Source organism: Plasmodium gallinaceum, assembly GCF_900005855.1.
Source record: "Plasmodium gallinaceum strain 8A genome assembly, contig: PGAL8A_v1_141, whole genome shotgun sequence".
NCBI classification, from domain to species: domain Eukaryota; phylum Apicomplexa; class Aconoidasida; order Haemosporida; family Plasmodiidae; genus Plasmodium; species Plasmodium gallinaceum.
In genome coordinates, this window is record NW_021628302.1 from 675110 (window position 1) to 689804 (window position 14695).

The window sequence follows — 14695 nt, forward strand, 5'->3', positions numbered from 1 at the left end:
TGTTTTATAATTTTTATTTTATTTTTTTTTTTTTTATCTTCTAAATATTAAAATATAATTGTTCTTTTTTCTTCTATATATTATTATTATATTTTTATCCTTACTCATTATTTATATGGAATGTAAAAATTCATAAAAATAAATAAAATTTCATATAAAGGTTAAATTCTATATATAAAAATTAATATTAAGAAAAGTTTGTAAACAACAAAATAACAAATTAGAATATATTGGATTTATTTGAATAATATGGAAATATATAATTATAAGAATTGTCCATTTAATTAATATAAATATTATTTGTGAAAGCATCAACAAAATTATTTTGAAGAAAAAACACTTGTTAATTTTTTAAAATATAAAAATATCAAAAACACTTGTTAATTTTTTAAAATATAAAAATATCAATCTTTATATCTGTGCATTATTCGATATGTAAAAAAGTTTTCAGTATAATATTTATTTATTAAAATTTTTTATAACTAAAAATAAATAATTTTTTATATATCTTTTAATTTTTTTTTTTTTTTTACTTAATCATTTCTTAATGTATATTATTAATACAAATAAATAACAAAATAAAATATATCTAAATTTTAATAAAAAAAAATGAAATAGTATAATAATATGCATTAAGTTTTAGTATCATTATTAATCATTAAATTTTTAACAAGATTTAAATGAAATTCCTAATAAAAAGAAGAAAGAAAAAAAAATTTGTCATTTTGACTAACCAAATTTTTTAACAAATTTTTTAAGCTTTGAAATTTTTTTTTTTTCATTCATTGTAAAAAAAAAAAAAAATAAAATAATTAGTATGACAACATCAAAAGGTTTTTTAAAAAAACTATTGGAAACTATATTTTTTTTTACTCTTTAAAAATTTTTTTTCTTTATAATTTTTAATAGGAAGAAAAAAATCTGATATGAAAAAAAACGATGAGTCATTTGCAGAACAAAAGTATTAAAAAAACAAGAAATCATAAATTTATAGAAAAAATTATATATAAATGTATATAATACAAATATATTTTTTTTTATAGAGATTTACCAAAAAAATCAAAGAACAATTTACAAGAGGATAAAGCAGTGTTAAAATTACGTGCCTGCTTATCATGTAGATTATTAAAAACAGAAGCTGAAGTAATTAACATATTCATAAAATAATTTTATTTTTGAAATTGCAATTATATGTATTAAAAAATATAATATTATTAATGTTAATGATAGTAAATTATTTTTGTTTTTTATTTAAATAAAATTAACAAAAATATATATTCTTATTATATATAATAATGAAATATAAATATATAAATATCAATTTTTTCATAGTTTTATCAAAATGGTTGTAATAATTGTAAATTTTTACAAATGACGGGAGATAGACATAGAATCCATGATTGCACCACAGAAAATTTCCATGGGTTTATAGCCATAACTAACCCTAACAAATCATGGATGGCACAATACAATGATTTAAGTAAATATGTTCCAGGTTTTTATGCTTTACAAATAGTAGGAGAATTGCCAGAGTCAATAAGAGATTTAAAAGCGAATTACTAAATTGTAGAATTAAATAAAAAAAAAATATATTTTTTTTAAACATTTCATAATATTCTAATATCATTATTCTTAAAATTATTTTTAAAAAATATTCTGAAAAAATTAATATCATTTATTTTGAATATGTTATTTTCATAAATAAAACAAGAAAAAAAAAAAAATAAAATAAAAGAAGCTTTTTTTTTTTAAAGTGAAATACCTTTATTTTTATACTAGTTCAATTTCATTTATTATTTACTTTATTTTTTTAATGTCTATATATATATATATATATTTTTTTTTTAGAATTATTAATTTTTTTTTTTTTAAATGAAATATAGTAGATAATAAAATTTATATTAATATTTACTAAATATTATTTGAAGGAATTAAATAGTTTTTTCAATATGATGATTGAAAATAAAATATATGAACTTTAGTAAAAAAGGTATATTTGAATTTTATTTATACAAAAAATATATCAATCTTAAAAAAAACACACACAAAAAAAAAAAAAAAAAAAAAAAAAAAAAAAAAAAAAAATATATATATATAATTACAAACAAAAATAAGAATATATGAAAAATAAATATGAAAAGGAAAGAAAAAGAAGAATGAATAAATAACAAATTTATACCTAATTTATATATATATGTTCTCTTTTTTTTATATTTTGTTATTATCCTTTTCTTCTAGACAATCTCCATGCATTAGGTTCTTCATAATAATTGTGTAATGGCTCAATTTTTTCTCTTAATTTAATCTTTGATATTTTTTTCTCGTCTGCTGGAATAAATAAGTTGGGTGCTAACTGTATTAACCATTGTGGTTGAATGATAGTACAATCTCTTATGTATTCTTTATTTGTTAAAACTAATTCATGATATACTACAAATAATGGATTTTTATTAAAAAGAGTTGATGATGGATGAATAAAAACCTGTTGGTTAGTTAAGAGAGTAGTGTATCCTTGTTGACTATCTCTTTTACAGACATGATTAAAATAACCTGAACATATGCTTTTACATATATTAACATATCTTGTGGCGTCATTTTTACTTGTATTTTTTTTAACTTCATAATTATATTTTTCGAATATGGAAAGAAGTTGCTTTCTTACATCTTGTGCTCTCTTTAAGGCTCTTGAATGAATAAAATTTTCATGGCACCAATAATTAGAAAGACTATTTTCTTTCCACTTATTATAAATATTTAAGTAAGTAATAAGATCTCCTTGTGGCATTACAAACTTATTTTTCTTTTTATCTGCCAATAATGCTTTATTTTGAGGGCGATAAAAAATGTTCTGTACACTAAGCATACTAACTATAGTAACTACATCATCAGCACAATTGAAATTAATTGATGTTAATAAAATTTTTGATAAATTAGGTTCCATAGGAAAGTTTGCCATTTTTTTTCCTAATTTTGTTAAATACCCATTATCATCTAAAGCACCTAAGTAATATAAATTTTCTAAAGAATGTATAAGAGTTTCAATAGATGGAGAATCCATAAAATCGAAATGTAAAAAATCATTAACTCCTAAAGCCTTTAATAATAATACAATACTACCTAAATTAATTCTTTGTATTTCTGGTACACTAGTTTCTGCCATTTCATTTTTATATGCTTCTTCAGTATAAAGTCTATAACATTTACCTGGGCCTGTTCTACCTGCACGACCAGCTCTTTGTTTAGCATTAGCTTTAGAAATTGGAGCAACAATTAAAGAATCCATATCTCTTTTAGAGTCATATTTTTTTACTTTACAAAACCCTGGATCGATAACAAAAAATATTCCATCAATAGTTAAACTTGCTTCTGCTATATTAGTTGCTAATATACATTTTCTACATCCTGGAGGTGCAGGCTCAAAAATTACGCTTTGCATTTCTGATGGTAAAGAAGAATATATAGGTAGAATAATCAAAGGTGGAGGACACATACTCTCTAATTTTTTCATTCGTTCATGTAAAATTTCACATGCTGTATTAATTTCCTCTTGGCCCGTCAAAAAAACCAGAATATCACCTGGATGTTCATTTAAGTGAATATTTAAAACTGTTATTAAACTAGCTTCTACATAATCACTTTCTGGTTCTTTCGAATGCAATATCTATAAAGTAAAAAAAAAAAAAAAAAAAAGATAGCATAAATGTATATATAAAATGGTGTAAATTAAAATAACTTTATAAAATAAATAAAAAAAAAAGTTTATATAGACTTAAAAATTTTTATTTATTTAAAGTACCTCAACAGGAAATATTTTTCCTGGAATAGTAAAAATTGGGGAATTAAAAAAATATGTAGAAAATTTTTCAGCATCAAGAGTAGCTGATGTTACTATTAATTTAAAATCAGGTCTTTTTCTAACGACGTCCTAAATATGTTGTAAAAGAAAAATTATTTTTTTTGATATTTTTATATCCATTTTTTTTTTTTTTTTTTATTACTTAAATAAAAAAAATTTTATATTAAAAAAATATGTTCCTTTTTTATAGATAATTTTAAATATATATTTTAAAAAATTTATAAAAAAGAAATTTTTTTTAAGCCTTGTACCTGTCAATATTTTTTTTTATTTTGTATTAAATATTGTCATTTAACAGGCTTGTTATATACATATATATATATATATATTTTTCTTTCACTTTTTTTTTTTTTTTTTTTTTTTTTTCATTTATTTTATATTTTATTATTTTTTTTATTTTTTTTGTTAATTTTTTTTTTTTTTTTTTATATAGTATACCTTTAAAAGACAAAAAAGAATATCTGTTGAAATTGTTCTTTCATGTGCTTCATCAAGCTGAAAAAGTAGCATATTTATATATATATATCTTATTCTGCATATATATATATAATATAATTTAAATGAACTTTATATATAATTACATTTTTTTTTTTTTTTTTTTTCAGTTTTCTTCAAAATATGCATTAATTTTAATTATTTTTTATAATTTTAAATTATCTTACTATGATAAATGAATATTTCGTTAACATTGTATCGCTCAGTGTTTCTCTTAATAGCATACCATCAGTTAAATATTTTATAATAGTATCATTTGATGTACAATCATCAAAACGAATAGAATAACCTACTTCTTGCCCTAATATACAGCCAAATTCTTCGCTAACTCTTTTAGCTATAGACATAGCTGCAACTCTTCTTGGTTGAGTACATCCAACGATTCCTTTAGATGTATAATTTGCTTCATGCAAATATTGAGGTATTTGAGTTGTTTTTCCACTACCTGTTTCTCCAATTACAATAAGAACATTATTTTTTTGAATTGCTTTCATTAGATCATCTTTTAATTTATATATAGGTAATTTTATTCTTTGTTCATTAATTGGTAAAGAGTTTTTAACACCAACAGATATATTATTGTTCATATAAATTTTCCTCCATTCAGGTAAGTCATAATTTTTTCCAATATTTTTTAACGCTTCAGCAATTGTTCTTTCTCCTAAATTTGGCTTTGGATCTTCCCATGGTCTACTAATATCTTTTGGAATACTATCAAAAATTGCATTCTGTTCATTTTGCTTTTGCTCTTTCCTTTCTTTTGCTAATGCAGATGTGGTTGTTATTGCTCTAGCTAGAGAACCCTCAGCATTGACAATAATTTGAATTGGTGATAATTTTGCTCCTGCTTTTGTTGTTTGTCCTTTTAAAAAAGAAGGTTCTTTTTCATTAACTTCAATTTCTATAATTTCTTCTTCGTCTTCAATTTTTTCATCCATTTTTAAGTTTTTATATTCCTTTTTAAGATTTTCATCATATACTGCTCCACTTTTCATTAACTGTTGAATTTCCCACTTAGAATAATCACTTTGCATTTTTATGACACTTTCATATTTCATTATTTCATTTGGATCTTCTTTAAAAATATCTGCTTTATTTTTTTTTAATTCTTTGTAATCCTCATTTATGTCATCAAATAATGAGCCATAATTTTCACTTTTTTCTTCATCATTTACCAAATTTTTTCCTGTGTTCTGATCTACTTCTGACATATTTAAGCTTATTTTTTCTCCAAAGATTCCTTTTACTTTTACTTTAACTTTCATATTTCTTTTAAATTTTTCATTTATATTTAATAATCTTTTACGATTTGGTAATATATCAGTGGCATGAACTAAACCTTCTTTATACCCTTCTCTTGTCTTAAAGGAAACAAAAATTCCAAAATCCATTATTTTACTTATACTTCCACTAAAAATATTATTAATTTTTAATGAATTATCATACACATAATTTTTCTCATTTTTATGTTTACTACTTTTGTCTTCACGATAATTTTTATGAGAAGAAGTATCATCATAACCTCTTTTTTTATTTTTATAATTTTTCTCTCTTTTTCTATATGAAGAATCACTATCATTTAATTTACTATTATTTTTTTTTCTTCTTTTTACATATGAGGAATCACTATCATTTAATTTACTATTATTTTTTTTTCTTCTTTTTTCATATGAAGAATCACTATCATTTAATTTGCTATTATTTTTTTTTCTTCTTTTTTCATATGAAGAATCACTATCATTTAATTTATTATTATTTTTTTTTCTTCGTTTTCCATATGAGGAATCACTATCATTTAATTTATTATTATTTTTTTTTCTTCTTTTTTCATATGAAGAATCACTGTCATTTAATTTATTATTATTTTTTTTTCTTCGTTTTCCATATGAGGAATCACTATCATTTAATTTATTATTATTTTTTTTTCTTCTTTTTTCATATGAAGAATCACTGTCATTTAATTTATTACTATAAGATTTATTATTATTGTGTTCATTCTTTTGACTACTTTCATTTTTTTCGGAATTTTCGTTTAACATTTTACTTAAATTTTCGTTCTTTATAGTTAAACAGTGATATTTTTTCATTTTTTCATTTTTTTTTTCTATTTGTTTATATTCTTTAGATTCTATTTCTTTTTCTGAAGTTATTTCTTCTTTATTTTCTTCCTTAGATTCTTCAATATTTTTTGAAGAACTTTTTATAATATCATACAAATATTTAAGAACAGAATATTCTATTTCTCCACCATTTTCAAAAACATCTTTACAAAACTCTTCTAATGACTTAGATTTATCACATAAGTAAATTAAAAATTCTGCTAAATTATCATCTTCTACACCCAAACTATTATATAATTCTGTATTTACTTTGTGAATTAAATTTATTTTATTTAAACAATCCATTAATTTTTATATTTTATAGAAAAAAAAAGTAATAATTACTTTATTTATAAATATATATAGATATATATATATATTATTACTTATACACCATATTAAAAAAAAAAAAAAAGAAAATAGAATAAAAAAGATTTTTCACTTTTTTATTTTTTTTTTGTGAACCATTAAAAATAAATGAATATTTTTCAGTTTATTAAAAATATTAATCCTGAACAAAAAATTATTCAATACATTTTTTCTTAAAATATGATATAACATAAAAAAAAAAAAAGAGTATTTTTAATTTTTATAAAATATTAATTATTTTAAAGAAAATTAAGGTAAAATTTTATTTTATTTTTTCAAAATCTTTGATACCATTTAAATATAATAAAATATATTTTTTTTTTTTTTTTTTAAAATTTCAAATACTATTCAAAATAAAGAATTCTTTTCTATATACTGATTTAAAAGTTTAAATATTTTAAAATTAATTTAATATTTGAAATGCTTATACATGTTTAAAATGTACTAATAAAACTATTTTAATTTAGTGAAGCATGCTAATGTTTATATTTACAAAAAATTAAAGGGTTATAATTTAAAGATATATAAAAATATTTACTAAAAAAAAATATCACTAAATATACTTTAAGTTTCTCTTTTTTCTATTTCTTTCAAAATAATCATTTTTTTAGTTTTCCTTTTGAATATAGGGATTTTATTTAATTTTATGAATTTTTTATGTTTATATCTATATAGTACCTAAATAATATTTATATATTATAATTATAAAGAGAATAAATATATTTTTGAGAATAATATTTTATTTTTTCAACATACCACATAAAAAGAAATAAAAAAATCTAAAAGTATTTATGTTTATGCTAATTTTTAAATTATAAGACTAACTTTATATATTAAATTATTATAAAATGAAAGTTCTACCCAATGGTATAATTTGTTCTTATTTTCATAAAATTTATTTTAAATATTAAAAGGTGAAGAGAAGTTTACATCTTACTTATTTGTAATTATAACATTTCATTTTCTTAAAGTGAAAAAATATATATTCTATATGAAACATTTATGAATATTTTTTCTATTATTTATATTTTATAAGTAGATGTGCTATTTTATACAATTATTATGTAACTTTTCCAAAAATAAATAAATGATTTATCTTTTTCAGATACCTTAAGAGATATCAATACAGATAGAATAAAGGAAGAAAAAAAAGGTGCAATTTATCATATAATATTTAATTTAGACAATAAATGAAAAGAATGCTTTTAGTATTTTAAAACGATATAATAAAATAGTGTATAATTAATATAAATATAATAAAGAAAAAAAAATAAGGAAACATTTTTATTTTATAATATATATGTATTCTTTATTTTTGCTTTTTACCTTATTCCATTTTTAAGTTAGTAAACACTATTTTTTTAATATAATAATTAAAAAGTATCACAAATCAATATTAATATTACAAACTCCTTTTAATTTAATGATTTAAAGAAAATAATATTTCGAATAAAATTAACATTTATAATATATAAGGATCTTCAATTTATTAAAAAAAATATAAATTTTTCTGTAAATTTTAAAACATTTTATCATAAATATTTTGTATATTTTTTTATTTTTTTATTTTTTTTTAAATATATTTATCTACAATTATTAATTTTTTCTAATGTATACAAAATTTTTAATAATTCATTTTTTCCTTATATGAAAGATGCAAAAAGTATATTTTAAGTAAACAAAAAGTCTTCTAAAAAGAAAGCAATATATTAAAAATATAAAAAAAAAAAAAAAATGTGTGAAAGGGGAAATTAATGGAAATATTTTTTTAAGATTAAATTACAATATAAATTCATTGTAAAACTGTAACAATAAAAGGATATACCTTAAAAAGTTAAAAAAAATAGAAAACAGTCGTTATATTCATAGTTTCACAAATAAATAAATTTATGCACTTCGGTTATGTAATTAAAAAAAAAATATCTAAAATAAATATGAAACAGAAAAAAAAGTATAATCATGTAATATATATTAATATTTTAAGGGAGATATTTTTAAGTTTATTATTAAAAAGCAGCTATTGTTAATGTTTAAATTATTATCAATAAGCATAATTGAAAATATAGTAAATTTTTAATTATACTACATATTTAAATTCTATTTTTCTTTTATTTTTGATATTATATAGTTTTAATACAAATAACAATTCATATTGTTTTTAAAAAATAGTTTCTTTTTCATATATATGAAGTTCCCTTGTATATATATATTTTTTTCTTTTTTTTTCCAGTATATGAATATAATTATCATCAATAATTCTTATTTTTATTAAACTGCAATTTATTCAAATATCTTCTAATTCTTTTATTTTTTATATTTTTTTTTAAAACATTATAGAGAAAATTATTATATGTTATACTGTTTTTTTTTATATGTGCTAATTTATTTTTTTTTTTTAAATTATCCTAATTTTATTTCATAAGTAATATTTTTTTTTTTTTTCCCTTTTTATTATAATACTATGATTACAATTTTTATTTTTTATGTTAATGTTATTTAAAATTTAAATGGCTTTTGTGAATTAAAAGGATTATTCATATTACTATAATTCATTCCAGAATACTGTCTTGCGAAATTTAAATCTGACATAGATGGCATATTTCTCATAGAAAAATTATCAAAATTTTGAAAATTTTGCTGAAAAGAAGGTGAACCAGAGTATGAATATTGTCTTGATACTTGAGGGAAAAAATTGGGATTCATATGTGATGGCATATTTGGTTGCATATTTGGTGGCATATTTGGTTGCATGTTTGGTGGCATGCCTGGTGGCATATTTCTAAAACTAGAAAATGTGCCCATTGGATTCATATTCATTTTATTATATAGCATAAAATTAGGGTATTCATTATTCATACCTTTATCAAAAGGCATTAAATTACTAAAACTAGCACTTCTTTGCATCATCATATTACTAGGGTTGCCAAATAATGGTTGATACATTCCTTTAGCATTAACCGGATCCCTATTATGCATATTTATTTGATCCATATGAGATTTTTTTTCTTTATTTTTATTCACTAGATCTAAAATTAATAGTCCAAGAAAGCAAAGAGCATACATAACAGTTGTAATCATAAAAATGTAAAAACAGTATGAACATCTGGGGAAAGGATATTGTTGTACACCGGAGACAATATTCCAAGACATATCTGTTTCATAATACCAATATCCACCAACACCAGCATTAATAATAAAAGATAAAATAAAGCATCCCATTAATATAAATATATTTTTATAGAACAATATACTCCATCCAATAGATAGCAGTACAATAGTACATGATAAGATAATGCTGCATAAAAGTACTAATGAAATAAAAGCTACTCTTTCATAAGATTCTATACGTTTCATAATGGCTTCTCTACATGCCTCTGGACAAAGAGAAGTCCATAATGATAAGCTTCCAGCAGATTCACTATTCCTTCCTTGTTGAATTACTAAGTTTCCTCTATTTTTCATATTATCTACTCTTTGACTCCATGTTTCAGAATGTTTATTATCATAAAGTACTCTGTAAAGTCCATACCATGTAACATCAAAAGTAATATAATGCCTACTACCTCTAAACATAAAAGTATATTTTATAGGATCTGCTACTCTCCATGATAACATAAATGTTGTTAAAATTTGAGGAACTGCACTTAAAAATGCTAAAACCATTATTACGTTTAAAAAACGCGAAGATTTTTTTGGCAATTCTACTTTGCCTCTTGCTTTATGTGCTCTACCCATTTTTTTATTGAAACGAAAAATACAACAATGTAACTTTATTTAATAAATACATATTTTCATATAATATATTAATATTTTAATATTATAAATCTATATACATATAAATAATATTTTTTCTCTCATTATTAAACATGTACTTCCCTTTCACATATATACTGATACACATATAAATATATAGATATTGGTGTTTTTTTTTTTAATGCACTATTACACACTTCTGTGCTTTTTCATTTTTTCATACATAAAAATATTTTTAAATTATATTTCTTAATTAATACTACACACTTTTTTTTTTTTGTTATTTTCAAAAATTTAACTAAAATGTAATTTAGGAAAAAAAAAAAAAAAAAAAGAATATTACATAAATTATATATTTCTTACAAAAAATTTTCTAAAAATTATAATTTCTTTAAAATAAATATATATATATTTTTTTAATTGCAATCTTTATCTTTATATGATATTTTTATTTTCCTCTTAAAAGGGATTTTTAATCATTTTTTAAATAATTTTTTTTTTCCTTTTAATATACTTAACAATGTTTTCAATTAAATATGCACCACGTTAAAAAAAAAGGTTCTTTTTTTTTTATGGTTGCAAATAATTTTTACTTTTTTTTTCGTTCCCAAAGAAGTATTTGTGAAAAATGTAGGATATATTCAAGGCTTTTATTTTTATTTATTTATTTTTTTTTTTTTTTTTCTATTTTCCTTATAGTAAGAATAAATATATTATTTTTTTAATGTTAGTACACATTTGAAATGTTGAAGCTAAAATAAAAAAGAGTAAAAAGGGATAAACTTTTGTGTTTTTTTTTTTTTTTTTATAAAAGAAATTTATTTGAACTTTTTACGTTCATAGGAATTATATTAAATAAGGATTAATCTTTGAGCCATTTTAAAAATGAATTAAGAAAACATTCATATAAAGGAAGCTTGTTTTAAAAAATATATAAAAAAAAACTTACACATGCATTTATATATATATATATATATATATATATATATATATATATATATATATATATATATATATATATGCTTTTGTTGTATATATTTATATAAATGGAAGTTAATATATATGAAAAAATAATATGTTAAAAATAATGTTAACAAAAAAATAAAAAAAAAAAAAAATAAAGTAAAATAAAATAAAATATCAATTATAGCATATAGAATCTGTTATTTTCTTTAGCTATTTTTTTATTTATTTTGCACGCATGCAATTTTATACAACACATAAATTCTTTTTTATTTTGTGTGTTCTTCATTTAAAATTGTATGTAATATATAAAAAAAAAAAATTGTAAAATCTAAAGATTAATAAAAATGTTATATATTTAATTATTACATAAACTTTAATTTTTTTGGAAATTTTTACGAATAGCTTTTTCACATAAATATATCTATTAATATATACATATATATATATATATATATATATATATATATATATATATATATATATATATATATATAAAAGCCTTTTTTCTTATTTTTTTTTTTATATTAAAATTATTTATTGGAAAAAAAAAAAATTATTATGCTATCCCTCTTCTAATAGCTAATATTGATTGAACCCGTTCTCTAGCATTTTTATAAATTGATTTACTGTTAAAAGGCATATTCCTTTTTTTTTTTTTTTTTTTATTCTTATCTTCTTCTGATTCATAACTCAAGTCAAATTTTAGATTGTTATAATAATAATTTTTATATTTTTTATTTTGATCATTTACATGTAGAGAACCAATGAAATTCACTTTGTCTTTTCCTTCTATGTTACTTAAATTTTCATCTTTATTAATTTTATTAGCATTGTATGATTTGTTATAATTTAGGTTTGCATTATGATTATTATTTTTATAATTTAAATGTATTTTTTCATTAAATGACTTGTTACATCCAAATGTTTCAGCTGTTTTTTTATTAAAAGCATGAACGTGTATTTTATTATTTTCATTATTAACCTCATTTGTAATATTTATACTATTACAAGTTTCACACTTTTTGCTCCAAATGATACCACTTCTTTTATTTAAATCCTCTGAAGATATTTTATTTTCTGCACAATTACAATTATTTAAAATAGATATTTTATTGTTATTAATAATATTTTTTCCTATAAAGTTTTTATTATTATATTTTGTATTTATATAATTGTAACAGCTGTTATTTATATTTTCTTTTGTATTATTTTGAACAAGAGGAACATAATCAACCATAACTGGATCTGAATGATATTTCTTATCATGTTCTTTAGTATTCATTTGAAAACCATTTATATTAGTATGGGTATTTAATTTATGTACCTTATTGGAGATAGAATTGTTTATATTATTATCATTATAAGAATATACTGAACTATTGTAGGTAATGATTTTATCAATACTAATTTTATTATTATCAAAGAATTCAGTTTTATTACAATCTATTATATCGTAATAATTGTTACTAAATTCTACATTATTTTCATTATTACCCATATTGCACATTGTGGAACAACTTTTGTTTAAAGATGAATTATTTGGTGCATTATTTTTTTTTGTGGTGGTACTTAATAAATGATAATCTATAACATTAATTTTATTTAAACAAGTGGATTGATCATTGTTATAATTATTTTTAGAATTAATAGTATTATTTGTATTTTTTTCATGAGTATTAGTATTATCATTCTGATAATTTATATTATTTGGATTATTTTTATAATATTTGATTTTAATCGTATTGTTAATTCCATTATTACTATGATGTATTACATTGCTATTTTTATTTTCTTTTTTTTCTATATTATTATATTCACATGCAAGGGAATATTTATTTGTATTAACATTTGATAAGTTATTATTATTATGGTCCTTTAATTTTATATTACTGTTAAATATGTTATTATTTTCATCAATATTATTTCTGTTGTCATAAGATTTTATATCATTATTAAAATTAATTATTTTATTATCAAAATAATTATTTCCATAATTCCTGGTTGAAACATAATGAGCATTATTTGTACTTACATAATTATTATTTTTATTTGACCAAGACATGTTCTTTTTATTTTTTCTTTTTGTTTGTTTAATAATTTTATCATTATTTATATTATTTTTGTTAGTTTTATCATATGGAATATTATTTACAAAATTTTTACTATTGTAATTTTTAAAATTATTATTATTATAATAATTATGACGTGAATTAATATTTGTATTTCTACTATCTTTTTTATCATTATACTTATAATTTCCATCAATATGCATAGTAGCTATAGTATTGACTGAAATACTATCATCATTATTATTTAATTTCATGTAATAATTAGAATTCCATTTATTATATTTGTTTTTTTTGCTAATAAAATATTTATCAATATTTTTGGATTTTTCTTTTCTCTTCTTTTTATTTTTATTTTTATGTTTTAAACTGTTAATAAAAATATTTTTTCCATTTTTTGTTTTTAACCCATACCACATATCACATGGATTTTCACACATATTAATTTTAACTTTATTTTTCTTATTAACAAATACTTTTGTTGATTCATCACTATATAAAGAATTATTATCATTAATTGTTTGATATGTTTCTATATTTGAAAATTCGAGATTTGCATTACTAATTTCTCTAGTATTATTATTATTATTATTATTATTTTTTTTTTTTTTCAATTCTTTTTTTTCTTCTATTATTTTCTTAACATATATTAAAAAATTCTGACTATCACTATCTTCATCATCTTCCTGGTTTCTTTTGTTTAAATCGTCCAATAATTCTTTTGTTAATCTAAAATTGTCATTCGGAAAGTTATTTTCATAATATTCACCTTTGACATTTTTATTATGACCAAATGAAATTCTTGAATGTTTATTATAATTATTTGCATTACTACTTAAATTATTACGCATATAGTTTTGAGATTTTATTTTTTCATTATTGTTTAATGATGATGTATTACATACACAGCTATCTTCATTTTTTTCTTGATTTAATTTACTTATGTTATCAAAAAGAATATTATTTTTAGTGGATTCTTGATTATTTATTTTTTTATTATCATGTAGAGAATAATTATTATTTTTATCTATTTCCATAAAATTGCTTTTTTTTTTTTCTTTTTTTTTTTTTTTTTTTTTTTTTTTTTTTTA

At 19.3% G+C, this 14695-nt stretch overlaps 4 protein-coding genes across 4 annotated transcripts; 1 reads left to right on the plus strand and 3 right to left on the minus strand.

Moving 5' to 3' along the window:
* Positions 1–817: 817 nt before the first annotated feature.
* SPT4 (transcription elongation factor SPT4, putative) lies at positions 818–1563 on the plus strand (the record flags this gene model as incomplete). The annotated part of the gene is made up of 4 exons (XM_028673689.1): positions 818–833; positions 910–961; positions 1044–1143; positions 1333–1563. 4 exons carry the CDS (start codon positions 818–820, stop codon positions 1561–1563), a joined length of 399 nt encoding a protein of 132 aa, XP_028530116.1.
* A 658-nt stretch (positions 1564–2221) lies between these two features.
* On the minus strand, positions 2222–6756 carry PRP22 (pre-mRNA-splicing factor ATP-dependent RNA helicase PRP22, putative; the record flags this gene model as incomplete). Its single annotated transcript, XM_028673690.1, has 4 exons — positions 2222–3661; positions 3797–3925; positions 4295–4351; positions 4519–6756. 4 exons carry the CDS (start codon positions 6754–6756, stop codon positions 2222–2224), a joined length of 3864 nt encoding a protein of 1287 aa, XP_028530117.1.
* A 2559-nt stretch (positions 6757–9315) lies between these two features.
* Positions 9316–10554, minus strand: PGAL8A_00489500 (conserved Plasmodium protein, unknown function; the record flags this gene model as incomplete). The annotated part of the gene is made up of 1 exon (XM_028673691.1): positions 9316–10554. The coding sequence occupies one exon, from the start codon at positions 10552–10554 to the stop codon at positions 9316–9318; it is 1239 nt and encodes a 412-aa protein (XP_028530118.1).
* A 1540-nt stretch (positions 10555–12094) lies between these two features.
* PGAL8A_00489600 (conserved Plasmodium protein, unknown function) lies at positions 12095–14641 on the minus strand (the record flags this gene model as incomplete). The annotated part of the gene is made up of 1 exon (XM_028673692.1): positions 12095–14641. The coding sequence occupies one exon, from the start codon at positions 14639–14641 to the stop codon at positions 12095–12097; it is 2547 nt and encodes an 848-aa protein (XP_028530119.1).
* Positions 14642–14695: the final 54 nt, after the last annotated feature.